Source organism: Schistocerca serialis, chromosome 2, assembly GCF_023864345.2.
Source record: "Schistocerca serialis cubense isolate TAMUIC-IGC-003099 chromosome 2, iqSchSeri2.2, whole genome shotgun sequence".
NCBI classification, from domain to species: Eukaryota; Metazoa; Arthropoda; class Insecta; order Orthoptera; family Acrididae; genus Schistocerca; species Schistocerca serialis.
This window is the reverse complement of record NC_064639.1, coordinates 333,887,614-333,909,037: the sequence shown is the minus strand read 5'-3', so window position 1 is coordinate 333,909,037 and position 21,424 is coordinate 333,887,614. Positions and strand designations below refer to the sequence as shown.

General features: G+C 43.1%; 1 protein-coding gene across 1 annotated transcript in view; it reads right to left on the bottom strand.

Annotated features, from left to right (window-relative positions):
• Positions 1-711: 711 nt before the first annotated feature.
• Positions 712-21,424, bottom strand: part of LOC126455958 (forkhead box protein L2-like) — a 63,996-nt gene continuing 43,283 nt past the window's right edge. Inside the window, exon 4 of the mRNA XM_050091714.1 lies at positions 712-843. Coding sequence (XP_049947671.1) covers positions 712-843 — 132 coding nt within the window. The remainder of the gene's footprint in view (positions 844-21,424) is intronic.

Sequence of the window (21,424 nt, the reverse complement as noted above, 5' to 3'; positions counted from 1 at the left end):
ATTTTCCGTTGCCACACCTTCCTTTTCCACCCGAAATGGCTCCGTCAGACTTCTATTTCTTCCCAAAACTGAAAATTTTCTTCATAGACAAAGATTCATTTCAAATGAATAATTGATAGTCGCTGCGCGGGATTAGCCGAGTGGTCTGGGGCGCTGCGGTCATGGACTGTACAGCTGGTCCCGGTGGAGGTTCGAGTCCTCCCTTGGGCATGGGTGTGTGTGTTTGTCCTTAGGCTAATTTAGGTTAAGTATTGTGTAAGCTTACTGCCTGATAACCTTAGCAGTTAAGTCCCATAAGATTTCACACACATTTGAAAATTTGAACACAATTGACAACTATTTGCAGGGCTGGGGGAAGCTCATTTTCGAGGTGGTATCAAGATACTGGAACATCGTTGGACCAAGTGCATTAATCTACAAGGAGACTACATTGAAAAATAAAAAAAAAAGTTTTATTGGTGTAAGTACTTTTTTCCTATTCCGTTCCGAGAATTTTTCATATCATCCTCGTAATTTGTCATTTTTATTCTATGTATCTTGAAACTGAGGGAGTCAAAATTTTGCAATCTTTGTTCGATTTCCACGTTTATTACGTGAAATAATAGGAAAAAAACAAAAATCCGTTATTTCGGAAATTGGTTGTTTTGTGCGGATTTAGAAGTCCTATTAGAGAGCGTTGAGAAAAACCAATATAACCAAAAAGCGGTTGTTTCAGCGGTAATCGCCAACAGTAGTGACGGGCGGCCCAGCAGGTAGGGGGGCCGGAGTAGACGGCGGCGGCGGCGGCGGCGGCGGCGGCGGCCGGCGCGGCGGTAACCGGTAACCCGTTGGGCGGCTGACACGCTGAGAGTAGCCGCGGCCTCATTAATTACGGAGCGGGCCTAATGCCCGGCTGTCGCGGCGCCTCGCCTCGGCTCGCCGCCGTGACCCGCGTCGTGGGAAGCGGCGCCGAGGTTCTTCACCTCGCAGCGCCAGCCGGCCGCCGCGTCAGTCACCGCTCTGACGTGACACGCAGGGGCGGCTGCGCCGACGCGCTGCTCCCGAGCTCCGGCACAGAGCGAGGTGGCGCGGGGGCGTCTACTGTCTGATCAAAAGTATCCGGACGCCCCTACTTAAAGCTCCCGCCAGTACGAAAGAAGACGGGGGGTATTGCACCTGGACAACTCATTTGCACGTCACCTTGTAGCATTGAGCTACTTTGCTAAAAAATGGTTCAAATGGCTCTGAGCACTATGGGACTTTACGTCTATGGTCATCAGTCCCCCACAACTTAGAACTACTTAAACCTAACTAACATAAGAACACCACACACATCCATGCCCGAGGCAGGATTCGAACCTGCGACCGTAGCAGTCACGCGGTTCCAGACTGAAGCGCCTAGAACCGTACGGCCACACCGGCTGGCTATTTTGCTACCCGGCCACAGAACACGTGCAGGCAAAGTAGCAACAAGTCGGACCCTCTGACCAAAGGAGAGTGCCCTAATAAAATTTATCAATACATTGATAACAGATTTAGTTTTCTGAGTACTCTTCATATCAGTCACGGGATAATCGGCCCAGTAGTTTACAAGTCAAGTTTCCGGAGCTAGAAATTTGTTTTCAAACGTTCAAATGTGTGTTAAGTCCTATGAGACTTGACTGCAAAGGTCAACAGTCCCTAAGCTTACACACTACTTAACCTAAATTATCCTAAGGTCAAACACACACACCTATGCCCGAGGGAGGACTCGATCCTCCGCCGGGACCAGCCGCACAGTCCATGACTGTAGCGCATTGGACCGCTCTCCTAATCCCACGCTGCAGAAATTTGATTTAATGTGATCATTAAAGTGATTATAATTCTAGTTGTTGTTGTTGTGGTCTTCAGTCCTGAGGCTAGTTTGACGCAGATCTCCAAGCTACTCTATTCTGTGCAAGCTTCTTCATCTCCCAGCACTTACTGCAACCTACGTCCTTCGGAATCTGCTTAGTGTATTCATTTCTTGGTCTCCCTCTACGATTTTTGCCCTCCACACTGCCCTCCAATGCCAAATTTGTGATCCCTTGATGCCTCAAAACATGTCCTACCAACCGATCCCTTCTTCTTGTCAAGTTGTGCCACAAACCCCTCTTCTCCCCAATTCTATTCAATACCTCCTCATTAGTTACGTGATCTACCCATCTAATCTTCAGCATTCTTCTGTAGCACCACATTTCGAAATCTTCTATTCTCTTCTTGTCCAAACTATTTATCGTCCATGTTTCACTTCCATGCATGGCTACACTCCATACAAATACTTTCTTCTCCATGGATTTTAATACCTACTCCGAAATTTGCTTTTGTTTCCTTTATTGCTTGCTCAATACACAGATTGAATAGCATCGGGGAGAGGCGACAAACCTGTCTCACTCCCTTCCCAACCACTGCTTCCGTTTCATGTCCCTCGACTCTTATAACTGCCATCTGGTTTCTGTACAAATTGTAAATAGCCTTTCGCTCCCTGTATTTTACAACTGCCACCTTTAGAATTTGAAAGAGAGTATTCCAGTCAACATTGTCAAAAGCTTTCTCTAAGTCTGCGAATGCTAGAAACGTAGGTTCGCCTTTCCTTAATCTTTCTTCTGAGACAAGTAGTTGGGTCAGTATTGCCTCACGTGTTCCAACATTTCTACGGAATCCAAACTGATCTTCCCTGAGATCGTCTTCTACCAGTTTTTCCATTCGTCTGTAAAGAATTCGTGTTAGTATTTTGCAGCTGTGACTTATTAAACTGATAGTTCGGTAATTTTCTCTTCTGTCAACACCTGCTTTCTTTAGGATTGGAATTATTATATTCTTCTTTAAGTCTGAGGGTATATCTCCTGTCTCTTACATCGTGCTCACCAGATGGTAGAGTTTTGTCAGGACTGGCTCTCCCAAGGCTGTCAGTAGTTCTAATGCAATGTTGTCTACTCCCGGGGCCTTGTTTCGACTTAGGTCTTTCAGTGCTCTGTCAAACTCATCACGTAGTATCGTATCTCCCATTTCATCTTCATCTACATTCTCTTCCATTTCCGTAATACTGTCCTCAAGAACATCGACCCTGTATAGACCCTCTATATACTCCCTCCACCTTTCTGCTTTCCCTTCTTTGCTTAGAACTGGGTTTCCATCTGAGCTTTTGATATTCATACAAGTGGTTTTCTTTTCTGCAAAGGTGTCTTTAATTTTCTTGTAGGCAGTATCTATCTTACCCCTCGTGAGATAAGCCTCTACATCCTTACATTTGTCCTCTAGCCATGCCTGCTTAGCCATTTTGCACTTCCTGTCGATCTCATTTTTGAGACGTTTGTATTCCTTTTTGCCGGCTTCACTTACTGCATTTTTGTATTTCCTCCTTTCATTAATTAAATTCAGTATCTCTTCTGTTACCCAAGGATTTCTACTAGCCCTCGTCTTTTTACCTACTTGCTCCTCTGCTGCCTTCACTATTTCATTCCTCAAAGCTGCCCATTCTTCTTCTACTGTATTTCTTTGCCCCATTGTTGTCAGTTGTTCCCTTATGCTCTCCCTGAAACTCTGTACAATCTCTGGTTGTTTCAGTTTATCCAGGTACCATCTCCTTAAATTACCACCTTTTTGCAGTTTCTTCAGTTTTAATCTACAGTTCACAACCAATAGATTGTGGTGAGAGTCCACATCTGCCTTGGAAATGTCTTACAATTTAAAATCTGGTTCCTAAATCTCTGTCTTACCATTATATAATCTATCTGAAACCTTCTAGTATCTCCAGCGTTCTTCCTTGTATACAACCTTTATTCATGATTCTTGAACCAAGTGTTAGCTATGAATAAATTATGCCCTGTGCAAAATTCTACCAGACGGCTTCCTCTTTCATTTCTGTCCCCCAATCCGTATTCACCTACTATGTCTCCTTCTCTCCCTTTTCCGACTCTCGAATTCCAGTCACCCATGACTATTAAATTTTCGTCCACGTTCACTATCTGAATAATTTCTTTTATCTCACCATACATTTCATCAATTTCTTCATCATCTGCAGAGCTAGTCGGCATATAAAGTTGTACTACTGTAGTAGGCGTAAGCTTCGTGTCTATCTTGGCCACAACAATGCGTTCGCTGTGCTGTTTGCTTTGTAGTAGCTTACCCGCACTCCTATTTTTTTATTCATTATTAAACCTACTCCTGCATTACCCCTATTTGATTTTGTATTTATAACCTTGTATTCACGTGACTAAAAGCCTTGTTCCTTCTGCCACCGAACTTCACTAATTCCCTTTTTAAATTTTCTAACCTACCTGCCCAGTTAAGGGATCTGACATACCACGCTCCGATCCGTAGAACGCCAGTTTTCTTTCTCCTGATAACGACGTCCTGCTGAGTAGTCCCAGCCCGGAGATCCAAATGGGGGACTATTTTACCTCCGGAATATTTTTCCCAAGAGGACGCCATCATCATTTAATCATACAGTAAAGCTGCAAGACCTCGTGAAAAATTACGACTGTAGTTTCCCCTTGCTTTCAGCCGTTCGCAGTACCAGCACAGCAAGGCCGTTTTTGTTAGTGTTACAGGGTCAGATCAGTCAACCATCCAGACTGTTGCTCCCGCGAGTATTGAAAAAACTGCTGCCCCTCTTCAGGAACCAGACGTTTGTTTGGCCTCTCAACAGATACCCCTCCGTTGTGGTTGCACCTACGGTATGGCTATCTGTGTCGTTGAGGCACGCAAGCCTCCCCACCAACGGCAAGGTCCATGGTTCACGGGGGGGGGGGGGGGGGGGGGGGGTAATTCTAGTATTGATGGTATTCCTTTTGTTCATCTACATATACAATTACATGGATACTCTGAAAATCTGGCAGAGGGTTCATCGAACCACCTTCACAATTCTCTATTATCCCAATCTCGTATAATGCGTGGAAAGAACGAGCATCTGCATCTTTCCGTACGAGCTCTGATTTCCCTTATTTTATCGTGGTGATCGTTTCTCCTTATGTAGGATGGTGTCAACAAAATATTTCCGGATTCGGAGGAGAAAATAGGTGATTGGAATTTCGCGATAAGATTCCGTCGCTACGAAAAACGCCTTTCTTTTAATGATGTCCAGCTCAAATCATTTCACAGTCACTCTCTCCCATATTTCGCGATAATACAAAACGTCAGTCCTATATGGTAAGAATCCTACATCGCGCAGCAGTATTCTAAAAGAGGACGGACAAGTGTAGTGTAGGCAGTCTCCTTAGTAGATCTGTTACATTTTCTAAGTGTCCTGCCAGTAAAACACAGTCTTTGATTAGCCTTCCCCACAACATTTTCTATGTGTTCCTTCCAATTTAAGTTGTTCGTAATTGTAATACCTAGGTATTTAAATGAATTTACGATTTTTCGATTAGACTGATTTATCGTGTAACCGAAGTTTACGAGTTCCTTGTAGCACTCAGCCGGCCGGTGTGGCCGAGCAGTTCTAGGCGCTGCAGTCTGGAACCGCGCGACCGCTACGGTTGCAGGTTCGAATCCTGCCTCGGGCATGGATGTGTGTGATGTCCTTAGGTTAGTTAGGTTTAAGTAGTTCTAAGTTCTAGGGGACTGATGACCTCAGATGTTAAGTCCCATAGTGCTCAGAGCCATTTGAACCATTTTGTAGCACTCATGTGGATGACCTCACACTTTTCGTTATTTAGGGTTGACTATCACTTTTCGCACCATTCAGATATCTTTTCTAAATCGTTTTGCAGTTTGTTTTGATCGTCTGATGACTTTATTAGTCGATAAACGGCAGCGTCATCTCCAAACAACCGAAGACGGCTGCTCAGATTGTCTCCCAAATCGTTTATATAGATAAGGAACAGCAAAGGGCCTATAACACATCCTTTGGGAACGACAGAAATGACTTCTGTTTTACTCGATGACTTTCCGTCAATTACTACGAGCTGTGACCTCTCTGACAGGAAATCAAAATCACAAATCCAGTCACATAACTGAGACGATATTCCATAAGCACGCAATTTCAGTACAAGCCGCTTGTGTGGTATAGTGTCAGAAGGCATCCGGAAATCCAGAAATACTTGAGATGTAAAAAGTTCTTGTTAATGCCCATGTACCTCCTCAGTACCCTAGATGCCGGTGTTATACAGGGCGGTTCAGAAATGATGGTCAATAATTCACACATAGAAAGTGTAGGCCAACAGTAGCTAAAAAGTTCCAGTAAACATGGGTCCATAAATAAACTGTTGCCGAGGTATCGCATTAATTCAAGTTGGGAACCAACTGTAAACGCTCCTGGATACCGCCATACTTACGTTGGTATCTCAAGATTTGGGGTCGACTATTTGTTTACGCATTCGGAAGTACTTCCCTTTCGCCCTCTGTACTGGCCTCACTATCAGTTACGAACGTGAAGGCACCTTGGACAGAGGTTACACCAATGAAGAGTACACTGACATGCACCTGACGTATGGCAAAGCTGAGGACAGTGCCCTTGTGGCTACACGATTGTATGAAGAGCTTTTCTTCTCAGCAGGCAGTCCGACAGACGTACTTTTGGCCTATTACTTTAGCGCCTTATGTAAACCGAGAGTTTCGCACACCAGACCATAACACCCGATGTTGAGGAAAGGGTGTCACGCATTGTGCACGAACGTCCGAGTACTTCAACAAGGAGGATTGCTACCCTAGATCGTATCCTGAGTAAAAGCAGCGTTTGGTGGATTTTACATCGGTAAGAAATCTATCTAAATCTTCTCCAGCGAGTGCAAGCCCTAAACAATGCAGACTTCCCACGTAGAGAGAATTTTTGCCAATGGGTGCAACAACAGTGCACCCTGAATCCCATGCTTGTAAGCAGTATTCTGTTTACGGATGAGGCTGTTTTTGCCCGTGACGGTATTTTTAACTACCAGAACTGTCACATTTGGGCCAATGACAATCCTAATGCAACACACGTATTACGACATCACCCACCTTATTCGTTCAACGTCTGGGCAGGACCACGTTGAGACCGCATAGTTTGACAACACTTCCTACCACAGAGACTAACCGGACAGCAGCACACGCGGTTTCTGCTGACTGTACTAGCGGATGTACATGATGATGTTCCGCTGAACCAACGACTGAATATGTGGTTCATGCATGACGGTGCTCCAGCACATTTTTATTTACGAGAGTACCAGTTTCTAACTCAGACGTATGGTCAACATTGGACAGATGGAGTAGGGCCTTGGCCAGGCCGCCACGGTCTATAGATTTGAATCCCATGGGTTTATATGTGTGGGATACTATCAAAAGCCTGGCCTACGCTACCGAGGTCAGCTCTCTTGAGGAATTACGCTTGAGGACTGAAGCAGCTTTCCAGCATTTACGGAATTCCCCAGGACTGTCTGAGAGGATTCGCAACTCATTTCAGAGACGAGTTCAATGTTGCATTGAAACGCATGGACAAAATTTCGAACACCCACTTTAACGTTTAGAGATGCCATGCGTTGCTAGACACCCTGTAGTTTGCTACCCAGACACAGAACAACTGGGGGCAAAGTAGCGACAGGTCCAGCCTTCTGGAAAAGCCCTGGCAGGAGCTAATAAAATTTAATTGATACTTTTGATAACGGTTTCAGATTTCGAGTCAACTGATATAAATCACGATATGATCGGCCCAGGAATTTACAAGTCGAATTCGTTAACAGCCAGATAAGTAATATCAAATGAATTTTCCCCGGCTATTAGGGACCCCCGAGGGCTCACCTAACGACATGACTTCCGGCTCGTGAAGAGATTATAATTTTCCAACGCCTGTATTAATTAATATGCAGGGCGTTCCAAAATTCCATTTACAGACTTCTAAGGTTTGTAGAAGGGAGTGATTCTGTGCTATTTTTAAAGTGGAACCCATCTCCGGAAAAATACCTTTTCCGTGCTACAACCATATGAAAACATGTTAGTAACTCATTAATAGCCAAATTAATCGCTAGCCGCTCTCGTACTCGTTAACGAGTTCTCTCCAACGTGATGCAGTACGCCCTCCTCCAATTCGGGTGGAAGGCGTCTTGAATTGGAGTCGGACGTTGTGGATAACGCTCTTGATAAAAGCGACGAGCAGCTCTTCCATTACCTCTTCGCCATGCAGAACGATCATGTCGATATATTCTGCAAACGAGTACCAAACCACGTTGCTCAGACACTCACTAGACATGAGAATGAGACTCGAACCAGATGAGAGAGGTAGGACAGACGTCAAATGACATCGGTCAATCCGACTTAACCCCCCCCCCCCCCCCCTCGATTACCCTGACGCTTACCCGCCTAGCAAACATACTTTCAAACGATTGTAGCACGTTTCCGGACATAGGTTCCTATGCAAAACATTATGTAATCACTCTCCTCCATGCCGGCCTTGGTGGACGAGCGGTTCTAGGCGCTTCGGTCTGGAACCACGCGACCGCTACGATTGCAGGTTCGAATCCTGCCTCGGGGATGGATGTGTGTGATGTTCTTAGGTTAATTAGGATTAAGTAGTTCTACGTTCTAGTGTCTCATGACCTCAGATGTTAAGTCCCATAGTGCTCAGAGCCAACCAACTCCCCTCTGTAGGTCCTACAAGTTGGTAACGGGAACGTGGCATGTCACTAAAAGGCTAAAGTAGCCGTTAGTGCGAATTCCAGTTCTTCTTCGCTGGTGGCCGAGGGACACACGGTTCGCCCGCCGTTTTTGTGGTAAGATCCGCTATTCCAGGTGTCTCAGCTGCCTTCAAGGGCCGGAACAAATCCGCGAGAGGAGCACCTGTTACGTTGGTCACTGCGCTTTTCTTACTGTTGGCGGAGGTACATAATGTCGTTGGCTCTTGGGAGACAAAAGTGACGGAAGACGCTCTCGACACCCCAGTCGAAGCCAGTTCTTGGTAGAAGCAAGTTCGTGATCATCGTCCGCGGTTGGCCTGCCGACACTGTGCACAGATGTGCAAACTGGTTACATCGGTGGTGGCTATTGATCTCACGACACAGTACAGCATTTTCAGTAATCAGTTTCCACTAGCCAGTGGGTAGTAATTGCGAGTAGTAATTCCGACGCCACGAGATAACATGTACTGCAAACGGTTGGTGCGGGTATCGTATCATGCTTCCGTAAAATTAATCTGAACTGCTTCTTCTTGGGCTGGTCTCAATTCTCATGACTTCTAGTGTTTCAGTTATCCCTCGTTGCACTCCTTCTTAATTGAAGGATTGTTCCATTCAATATTATCTCATTAATGTGTCCTATGTCTTTATTATTGTGTCTTGGCCTGCAGCAAGATGAGTGTAGCCAGTTTCTTAACTCGGTTGAGGAGCAGTGACCGTTTTTCACGTGTATCAGGCTGTCTCTCATTTAACATGTGGGCTTCACACAGTAGGGTACAGGGAGGCTATTCCACTTACTTCAATTGGAAGCCCCATACAACATGACACAAAAGTTTATAAGAAATCTGTCAGTTATGGTACGTTAATTGCGAATAAATTCCAGTATATAAAAGGTTGAAATTCCTTTAAAGGAAGAAACTATTAAACAAACATCTGAAGAAGGCAGAAATCGGAATATATAAAAATTGTGGGATTACAGGTATTCCATCCAACCAAGTGTATCTCTCTACCCAAATATACTTCGAGAAACCAAATAGCACATCGTCAGCATTTTATTCACAGGAGCTGCGTATAACACTTGTTAATGCTTGTTCCATATCATCCTCTGTTCCTCGGACCATGGTTCAAATGGCTCTGAGCACTATGGGACTTAACATCTGTGGTCATCAGTCCCCTAGAACTTAGAACTACTTAAACCTAACTAACCTAAGGACATCACACACATCCATGCCCGAGGCAGGATTCGAACCTGCGACCGTAACAGTCCCGCGATTCCGGACTGAGCGCCTAGAACCGCTTGGCCACCGCAGCCGGCTCCTCGGACCATGAAGCACTTGACTTTCTCCTTTTGTATGCACGGATCCTCCGAAAATAAACCAAGAAAATGAGTTCTCCAGAATTTCTCAGTAAAACAGTTAATAAATTAATAATTTTACTCATCAGAAATAGCCGCACTTACGCAGTGCGAAATAGCCCCATGTGCAGACATTTCGAAAGGCTCCGTAAACCAGGACTTTTTGAAAAAAAGCCATAAATGTTTGTTGATAGACACACTGCGTAACCTGTACTCTTATACAAGCAACAATAAGAGTTTAAAATTTCACGTTATTGTTTATGGTACATACGAATTTGTTAAGTTGTATTCTTTAACTACCGCAATAATCTATGACAATTCGCTTACCTCTGGAGTTTGTTCTTATGTACTGTCAGTAATGAAACAGAAAACACCTTCACTACAGCCGCGAGCGACGACACAGGGATGCTGGCGCACATTTAAGGCAAAACAGCCCTGACTCCGTGAGGAACTAGCGCACTGTTGCATCATTCCTTATTTCAGGAGGATTAGCCGTACGAGCGGAATAGCCCCACTGTGTCCTACATGCAGCATCATGCTAGATCTGTCTGTTTGTTGTCTACTTCTAAGGATTGCCCCATCCTGTCTCTTTTTCAACCAATCACCGAAACCCTGATAGATGCAATGGAGCCTGGTGCCGGCCGCGGTCGGGATAGCGGAAGAATCACAGGTGAGATTTAATAGCGCCATTTATTAGGAAAACGAGAAAACAGACAGCCAGATTAATTTTTCAGTCGTTCTTTACTCAGCTTCGTGAACCCCCTCCACCAGCCGCACCTGTATGAGTCTCGTTGACCTTAAAGGTACGGATCGCCCTTGACCTCATTATGTTGAAACTAGCATCTCGGTCAGCTGACTTTGTGGCGGTTCCTTTTCCAGACGACATATGGTTAAAAGTATAGGTTTCTTTCTTACAGTGGCAAAACTTTATTTGGTTGCATCGAAAGATTGTGTGAGGAGGTAAAAGGGAACACGCTGTGTCTCAAAAGGTGCGCTATAGCTTTAGTGTGTTTTAGTTATAATGCCGAAACTAATTAAGATATTGACACCATGTTTGGTTTGTGAGACAGACGAACTCACAAAATTTGATTTGTGTATGTTTTAGGTTGTCGTGAGTGAAGAATAGTGACAATGATTCACGAAGAGGCTCTGTGTGGAATGGTTTACTGAGACTAAATTAGAAAAGCAGATTTAAAGGAAGTAACCACTCGCACGGACTCAATACGCCGGTAGTATAGGAATTTTATGCAGACAGATGGCGTTGGCATGAAGCATGATTTGGAATGAATGAAGCCGGCACAGATCGGATAAGTTCCGCTTTTCAACGTTTATCGCAGACGTCTGTTCGGAGGGCGTCGCCGAAGCTGCAACTAACTAGAGCGACCGTGTACCGGGTCCTTCGGAAACAGTTACATTTGTATCTAAACTGACTGCAAGTGTTGCACGTAATGAAACGACGCGACAAACTAATCAGTATCCGATTCGCTGCGTATGTTCTGCAGTGTTTAGAGGGAGATGAAAATTGTCCAAGGAACCTAGCATTTTCCGATGAAGCAATAGTCCACGTGTGTGGTTTGGTAAGCACACACAATGTTCGCATCCGGTGCACAACCAATCTTCATAGTGCGACGGGAAAGGTACATGACAGCTCGAAGATCAATGTGTGGTGTTGTTTGATGGATGATTGTTCTGTGGGAATCATTTCTTTTTCAAAACAACACTTAATTCAATCAATTACCTCGATATGCTGTAGCTGTAGGCGTTATAACAAGTGGCTGACGACCAATATACAGTCGTTTTCGAACAAGATGGAGCACTGCTACCTTGGACTCATACTGTGCGACGTGTTTTAGACCAGGCGTTCCAGATTGCTGGAATGGCAGCGGTGGTCCAATTTCCTGGCCTCATAGGTCGCCTGACGTTACACCGATGGGCTTCTTTCTGTGGGGAGTCTATAAAAAACAGAATGTGTCAAATGCCTGTCAACCACATCAATGATTTGAAGAACCGAATCGTTGCTGCCTTTGCCACAGTCGTTGCGGATACGTTGTACACAATGTGGATAGAGCTTGACTGCGGACTGTATGTTGTGCCACCTAGGTTTCACATGTCGACGTGGATTGAATGGCATAAAGACTTTGTGAGATAGTGCGCCATATAAGCCAAGCATGGTGTAAATATTTTAATAAGTTTGAAGCCATAGCACAGTTTGTACCGCACCTTTTGAGAAACCTCGTATTTCGTTCCACAGGTGAAGTTGTTTTAAAAAACACCGATTTGCAGACACATTTTTGGAGAATAAGTCAGTAAATTCTCAGACTGAAGCTAAGGAGTGATGTAATCTCTACATCTAAACGATTACTCTGCAACTCACAATGAAGTGCCTAGCAGAGGGTTATCGAAGCAACGTCAAGTTACTTCTCTAGCTTTCTCGAACGATACGTGAAATCTGATTTCTCTTATTTTATCATGTCGATCATTTCTCCCTGTGTACCAACAGAATACTGTCGCAGTCGGAAGAGAAAGATAGTGATTGAATTTCGGCGAAAATACCCGCCGCTACGATACATGCCTTTGTTTTAATTATTACCACGGCAATTCACATATCACGTCTGTACCACTCTCTCCCCTATTCCGCTATAATAGAAAACGAGCTGTCCTTCTTTGAACGTTTTTAGTGTCCTCAGTTCCAGCTGATGCGGTTCCACACCTCACAGCAGTACTTCAGAAGAGGGAAGACGAGCGTAGTGTACGCAGTCTCTTTAGTTGACTTGTTGCACTTCCTAAATGTTCTACCAACAAATCGTAGTCTCTGGTTTACTTTCCCCACAAGATTATGTATGAGATCGTTCCAATTTAATCACTCATAATTGTAATCTCTGAGCCTCCAATTGAATTTACTGCAGTTAGATTCGTGAGATTATCGTCTAACCGAAATTCAGCGAATTTCTTTTCGTACTCTTGCGGATGGCCTAACACTTTTCCTTATTCACAGATAATTTCCACTTTTCGCAGCATATAGACAATTTGTCTAAACTGTTTTGTAACTGGTTATTATTCTGTGATGATTTTATTATTCGGTAAATCACAGCATCATCCGTAAACAATCTAAGAGCGCTGCTAATATTGTCTTCTCCTACATTCTTTGGGGAACACCGGACATCGCTTCTGTTTTACTCGATGACATTCCATACATTACTCCGTACTGTAACCTTTCTGCCAGGAAATCACGAATCCATATCATAACTGTAGCGGAACTCCATGGGCAAGTACTTTGATTAGAAGTCTCATACGAAGAACGGTGTTAAAAACTTTCTGGAAATCTAGAAATGTGGAATCAGTTTTGAATCACCTGTCGACAGCTCTCATTACTTCGAGAAATTGAAGACATTGTTTTTTACAGGGATTCGTGCTGACTGTATATCAGTAGGCTCTTTTTCTGAAGATAATTCAAACACAGTATACGTTCCATAATCCTTCTGTAAATCGAAGTCAGTGGTATAGGTCTGTAATTAATTAGATTCCTCCTATTTCCTTTACTGATTATTGGTGTGACCTGTGCAGCTTTCCAGGCTTGGTACGTATCTTTCAACGAGTGAGCGGTTGTAGCCTTTATGGGGCTATTTTATCAGCATATAGTGAAAGAAACCGAATTGTTATATTATCTGGACCGGAAACTTATCATTAGCTATTTAACCTGCTTTGCTGCACCAAAGATTCCTGCTTCCAAGTTACTCCTATCGACAGATCTATTTGTATCGAATTCAGGAGTATTTGTTTTGTCTTCTTTGTTGAAGAATTTCGGAAAACTAATAACTTCGCTTGAGTGATGCTGTTATCGGTAATATTATCACTGATATCTCGCCGTGAAAGCAATGATTGTGTCTTGCCGTTGGTGTACCGTACAATCAGAATCTCTTTGGATATCCTGTCAGATACTAAGACGTGCAACTGATGCTCACTATAATCGCACTAGTCGTGCGAATTTCGGAGAAAGCGCCCTACTACTGCATCAGTTATACTACAACAAGCCCTTCAGTCGCTAAACTCAATGTTTGACGGCAACTATAAATGAGATAAAGTACAGCTGCCAGCTCCAATTCGCACAGAGCTATTGACAGAAATTCGGCATTTTATTCTGCGTCACGTGACTTCCACAGTGGTTTTAAACCTCGACAAGACAGAGATAGTGGGTTGTGTGGTCTACACAGAGTGTTCCAGGATATCACAGGCAAACATGCGGAAGACTTCCGGCATAAGAAGTTTCCCTCATTAGCCAATGACCGTCTCAAAGTAGACGGAGGAGCGGACAGAGGCTCAGGGCGGTCTTTCGTCCTTGTGGTGGGAAACTGCTCCTAAAAGTGGAAGACTCAGCAATGATAAATGGTGTGAGGAAGCAGAAGGCAATGGAAACCACTGCGTTAAAGCCACATTATGCGTATCCACAGGATATGTGGCCTGTAATTTAAAATATCGTGATGATCTCTCCATTGGCAAAATATTCTGGAATACTCCCCCATTGGGATACCGGGAGGGACTGCCAAAGGAGAGGTGACCATCAGGCAAAGATCGAATAACCAATTAAAGGATAACGTTCTACGAGTCGGGGCTTGGAATGTCAGACGCTTGACGTGGTAGGGGAAGCTAGAAAATCTGAAAAGGGAAATGTCAGAAGCTTGAACGTGGTAGGGAAGCTAGAAAATCTGAAAAGGGAAATGCATAGGCTCAATCTAGATATAGTAGGGGTCAGTTAAGTGAAACAGAAGATAAGAATTTCTGCTCATATGGGTTGGGTTGATTTGGGGAGGAGACCAAACTGCAAGGTCATCGGTATTATCGGATTAGCGAAGGAAGTAACCGTGCTCTTTCAAAGGAACCATCCCGGAATTTGCCTGAAGCGATTTAGGGAAATCACGGAAATCTAAATCAGGATGGCCGGACGCGGGATTGAACCGTCGTCCTCCCGAATGCGAGTCCATTGTGCTAACCAATGCGCCGCCTCGTTCGGTTCTGGTCAGATGAATATAGGGTAATATCAACAGCAGCAGAAAATGGTATAACGGGAGTAGGTTTCGTTATGCATAGGAAGGTAGGGCGGAGAGTGTGTTACTAACAACAATTCAGTGATAGGGTTGTTCTGATCAGAATCGGCAGCAAACCAACACCGACAATGATTGTTCAGGTATACATGCCGACGACGCAAGCTGAAGATGAAGAGATAGAGAATGTATATGAGGATATTGGAATGGTAATTCAGTACGTAAAGGGAAAAGGGAGTCTAATACCCATGGGGGACTGGAATGCTGGAGAAGGGGAGGAGTAGAAAAAAGGGTTACGGGAGAATATGGGCTTGGTAGTAGGAATTAGAGAGAAGAAAGACTAGTTGAGTTTCAGCCATAACAGCCAATACTTTGTACGAAATCTCAAAAGGAGGAAGTATAGTTGGAAAAGGACGGGATATGAGGGAAAATTTCAGCTAATTATATCATGGTCAGCCAGGATACTGAAATCAAATACTGGATTGTAAGGCGTACCCAGAAGCAGATATAGACTCAGATCACAATTTAGTAGTGATGGAGGGTAGGCTGAAGTTTAAGAGACTAGTCAGGAAGAATCAATACGCAAGGAAGTGAGACATACGTTTGAAATTATCTGAAGGTATGGATATTACGACAAGGAATAGCTCAGTGGACAGTTCAGTTGACAAGGAATGGACACCTCTAAAAATGGCAATAACAGGAGATGGAAAGGAAAGCTTAGGTACAAAGAAGGTAACTCCGAAGAAACCATGGGTAATAGAAGAAATATTTCAGTTAATCGATGAAAGAAGTAAATACAAAAATGTTCAAGGAAATTCAGGAATACAGAAATACAAGTCACTTAGGAGTGAAATAAGTATGAAGTGCAGGGAAGCTTAGGCAAAATGGCTTCATGAGAAATGTGAAGAAATCGGAAAACTAATGATGTTCGGAGGGACTGACTCTGCGTATAGAAAAATCAAAACAACTTTCGGTGAAATTAAAAGCAAGAGAGGTAACATTAAGAGTTCAATGGCAATTCCACTGTTAAATGCAGAGGAGAGGGTGGATAAATGGAAAGGCCTTTATGAGGGGGAACACTTGTCTGATGACCTGATAAAAGATGAAACAGGAGCCTGTATAGAAGACATAGAACTCCTAAGAAAAATAGGGCAACGCTATAGCGAAATAAGGGAAATATAAAAATGTACAAGAACCAAGAGTAAACAAAGAGAGTGGAAGACCAAGAAAGAAATGCTCGGATTAAAAATGATGCAAGACATAGATGTGGTCTCTCGCCCTCAGTGTTCAGTCTCTAAATCGAAGAAACAGTGACACTAATAAATGAAACATTCAAGAGTGGGCTTAAAATTAAAACTGAAGGAATATCAATGATAACATTCGCTGATGGCATCCTCAGTGAAAGTGAAGAAGAACTGCAGGATACGGTGAATGGAATGAGAATTCTAATGAGTACAGAATATGGACCGAGAGTAAATCGAAGAAAGACGAAAGTAATGAGATACAGCAGAAATGAGAACAGCGAGAAACTCAACATCGCGGCTGATGATCACGAAGTGGATGAGGTTACGGAATTCTGCTACCTAGCCAGCAAAGTAACCCATGACGGACGGAGCAAGGAGGACATAAGAATTTGTAAAAGTAGCATTTCTGGCCAAGAGAAGTCTACTAGTATCAAACATAGGCCTAAATCTGAGGAAGAAGTTTCTAATGATGTGCGTTTTGGAGTACAGCCTTGCATGGTAGTGAAGCATAGAAAGTGGGGAAACCTAAAAAGAAGTAATCGAAGCATTTGAGATGAGGTGCTAGAGAAGAGTGTTGAAAATTAGATGCATTAATAAGAGATAAGGAATGAGAAGGTTATCCGCAGAATCGGCGAGGAAGGGAACATATGAAGGGACAGAACGATAGAACATCTGGGATAACGTCCATGGAACTGGAGGGAGCTGCAGAGGGTGAAAACTGTAGGGGAAGACAGAGACTGAACTACATCTAGGAAATAGTTGAGGATGAAGGTCGCAAGCGCTACTCTGAGATGAAGTGGCTGACACAGGAGAGAAATGCGAGGCGGGTTGTGTCAGACCAGTCAGGAGACTGATGACTCAAAAAAGTCACATGATGACGATCAATTTTTATTGAGGAACATGTATTATTAAATGCTTCCTTGAGATTTTAGTAATGAGTGATTGCAGTTGCTCAAAAATTACCATGTATTATTATGTTATTATAATGAGTGACCACAACTGCTCAAAAATTACTATTTATTATTATTACGAACACTCTGACAGCAATTTACCTCAATGATTCAAATAATCCGGCCTATACATGCTTTCTCACATTCGCACCAATGACCATTCGGCTCTGGGTCATTTGGTGAAATGCATCAGTGATTCGGGTTACCAGCTCAGCTGTTGTGACGATTGGGGTATTGTAAACATTACTCTTGACGTATCTCCAAAGACAGTAAGTTTTTCATCTTAGGCCGTATATATATTTGCTATTAGTTCATTAAGATTTTTCTTGATTTTTTCTAGATCATGGGTTTTATTTTGGGTGTTGACTATTTAATAATTGATTATAGAATTTTGCTGAATGGGTGCTTTGAATGGGAGCTTTCTATATCTTATATATATATCCCCAGAGAAAGTAATCAAGAGGCTTCAGGTGAAACGAAAGCGCTGGCAAAGCGAAAGGTTCTCCTTCTCCCAACAAATAGTCCCCAAAATCGAGATTTAGCTGTGTTCGACGTGCTTCGACACGGCCTCCACGCCTCGACGCCACCACGCCCCAACGCACAGCACGCGGTAGATTGTCCAGCAGTTCCGGAAGTGTGGTCTGGAGAAATTTTAAGTAAGCTGCTCCATTTAATCATGGTGGCGGTATTACAGGCCATAGAAGATGATTATCAACAACTCCCACCCTCATGTTTAGGGGGAACCTTCTACATCTACATCTACAAGGATACTTCGCAAATCACATTTAAGTGCCTGGCAGAGGGTTCATAGAGAGGTCTAACACCAACCGCATGTGGGCTCTCATAGTTCCGGATGTGGCTGTTATTGCGTTTAAAATACCCGCCAAGAGTAAAGATGTACTCATCTGTAAAGAAAACATGTGTGTTGTAGACAAAATCATTCACTGCCTGGTTCACGAAGCACTGCAAAAACTTCATACGATGTGGGTAATCAGCTGGTCCTAATATCTGCACTCATTGATGATCGTATGCGTTAGGCTGTACTCCTGCAATACTCTCCAGACAGATACGTAACATCCCATAGCATGGACTATATAGCCTGAGTGCTGCTTGAAGGTCAATTGATAACTATACGGTTCACTTCATCCTCAAAATCTGGTTTTCGCACGTCATGCCTGCCAGCACCAAAATTCTGAGGAAGCAAACTTACTGTTTCTTGTGCGCATCTATGATTTGCAGCAAAGGTACTTTGGTGTGGATGTCTTCTGTTAGGGAACCGATAATCGTTAATAAGAATAGCTGCTGCCCCATATTCCCTCTGCTCACCGTAATATATAATGGCATCAGTGAGCTCATCAAATATACACTCCGTATTTCATTGAATACAAACAGCAAGAAAACCTGAGTTCAGGACTAGCAAGTTGGACGACAGTGAAAGTACAGTGTTACAGCAACATAGGCTGAATACAGAACGCCACTGAAGATACAGTATTACAACAACACAAGCTGAATACAGCACTGGTGATATGAAAGCCACTGGAGGTACAGTATTACAACAAAACAAGCTAAATGAGAAGGCTGATACGACTCCACAGAATAACAGCTCCACTAGGAGCTGCGCCGTAAGTCCCTAAGTGCGTTGCGCAGGACTGTACGCATAACTCATAAACGGCGGACCAAAACGAATATGCTGCTTAACAAAACATCATCGTCTTTGTGTGAGTTATCGTATCTCAAAGTTTGTCTGTGAGGTCCTGAAATGTCCTGTATGTATCTATGAACTAACAAGGGGACCGCGTCTACTCGCCATCACCAATTTCGTTCACATATTGGCCAGAACTGAAAGTGATTTGGGACTTCGAGATTGGCAATGGTTTAGAAAGAAAGTATCATTTTTGGCATGGGGCGGGTAAGGCATAACCCACATATGTTAGCTAGTTTCTAGCCATCGGTTGGCGCAGTGGATGGAGTACATAATGTTAACCCGAGGTTCATGGGGTTCATGGGGAGTCCACATTCACAACCCTCTTTTTCCTTTTTTATCCCCTATCTTTACGTAATTTACGCTGGAGATAAACCGAAATAATGCCCAATATACTGTTTTCATCAGTATTTCCATAAAAGACTTGCAAAGGAAAGACTGTAGAAAATTTGTAACTGCAATAAATTTCCAGGAAGAGGTTCTAGCGCATACATGATGACTTCATTGTAAGCACTGGGGAAACAGTAATCACTTTGACATTCTGTACACATCACGAAGGCTACATTTTTAAAATTTCATGATTGTTCTAAAGTTTCTGTAGAAAAAGGAACTTGTTTTACATTCATAAAAGGTTGTCTATGGCTGCACAGGTTGACTGCAGATCAATCGTAACGCACGATGTCGCGAAATATTGGTGAGGATAGTTAGTGAAGTCAAATGGAAAGTATTTTGTTGCAGTCTTCTCGTGATGCGATTTATTTTTTTCGGTAGAAGAGTTAAGAGCACTTTTCAGGCTTATTAACGAAATTCTTTAACTAGTGACAGAAACAGACATCATCAGATTACATTTCGTGATTGGAGAAATCACTTTAATACTACACGATGGCAGTGCTTCTTCATAGTGAGAAATTTCGTCATACAATTGAGATTTGTTTGTTCTCCGACGAGTCAGTTAACAGAAGAAATTTGTTATTCTGCACGAAAGGCTTTATTTTCAACCCCAGATTTTCCTTTCCCTTTCCATTTCATGACGTTTATGAAAATATTCCACATCCCCGTGAAACATGGACCTTGCCGTTAGTGGGCGGTTTGCATGCTTGAGCGATACAGATAGTCGTACCGTAGGTACAACTGCAGTGGAGGAGCATCTGCTGAGCCCAGACATACGATAGGTTTCTGAAGAGGGGCAATAGCCTTCTTAATATTTGCAGGGGCAACATTCTGGCTGATTGACTCATCTGGCCTTGCAACATCAACCAAAATGGCCTTGATGTGCTGGTATTACAAACTGGTGAAACAAGGGCAAACTACGGCCGCAATTTTCCCCGAGAACATGCAGCATTACTGTATGGTTTAATGATGACGGCATCCTCCAGGGTTAAATATTCCCGAGGTAAATAGTCCCGCATCCGGATCTCCAGGTGGGGACTACTCAGGAGGAAATCTTCATCAGGAGTTACGAAATTGGCGTTCTACGGATTGAAATGTAGAATTTTAGGTCCCCTAAAAGGGGAGCTAGGCTAGAAAACTTAGAAAGAAAAATGAATAGGTTGAAGTTAGATGTAGTGGGAATTAGTGAAGTTCGGTGACAGGAGGAACAGGACTTCTGGTGAGGTGGATACAGGGTTATAAATTCAAAATGAAATAGGAATAGTATTCCTGGTGAACAACATAGTGGACACATTGTCGCAGAACAGATAGACAAATGATAAAAGGATGGAAGAAATGTATGACGAGATAAAAGAAATTATCCACATAATTAAGAGCAACGAAAATTAATTTTTATGGGGGACTGGAATTCGATAGTAGGAAAAAGAAGAGAAGGAAAAAATTGTAGGTGAATATGGACTGGGGAAAAGCAATGAAAGACAAAATAGCACACATCATAATTTACTCATTGCTAACTCTTGGTTTAAGACTCATCAAAGAATGCTATAAACGTGGAAGGGACCTGGAGACACCGGAAGGTTTCAGAGTGATTATATAATTGTTAGACGGAGGCTTGGGAACCAGATTTTAAATTGTAAGATATTTCCAGAGGCAGACCACAGTTTATTGGCTGTGGACTGTAGATTAAAACTGAAAAAAATTGTAAAAAGTAGGAAATTAAGGAAATGGGACCTAGATAAGTTGAAGGAATCAGAGACTGTTGACAATTTTAGAGGAAGCTTTAGGCAACGACTGCCTAGAACAGGGATATGGAATACAGTGTAACACAAATGGGTAGCTTTGAGAGATGAAACAGTGAAGGCAGCAAAGGGTTAAATAGGTAAAACGGCAAGGTCTAGCAAAAATCCTGGATAACACAGGAGATATGTTTTTACTAATGAAAAGATAAAATAAAAAATGCTGAAAATGGAGCATGCAAGAAAAAGAAAAAGAAAATGTAAAATGAGATTGACATGAAGCGCAAACTGGCTCAGCAGGAGTGGCTAGAGGTCAAATGTAAGGATTAAGAAGCATCTATCACTAGGTGAATGACAGAAACTGCGTACATCAAAATTAAAGAGGCGTCTGGGGAAAAGAGAGGCACGTGTACAAATATCAAGAACT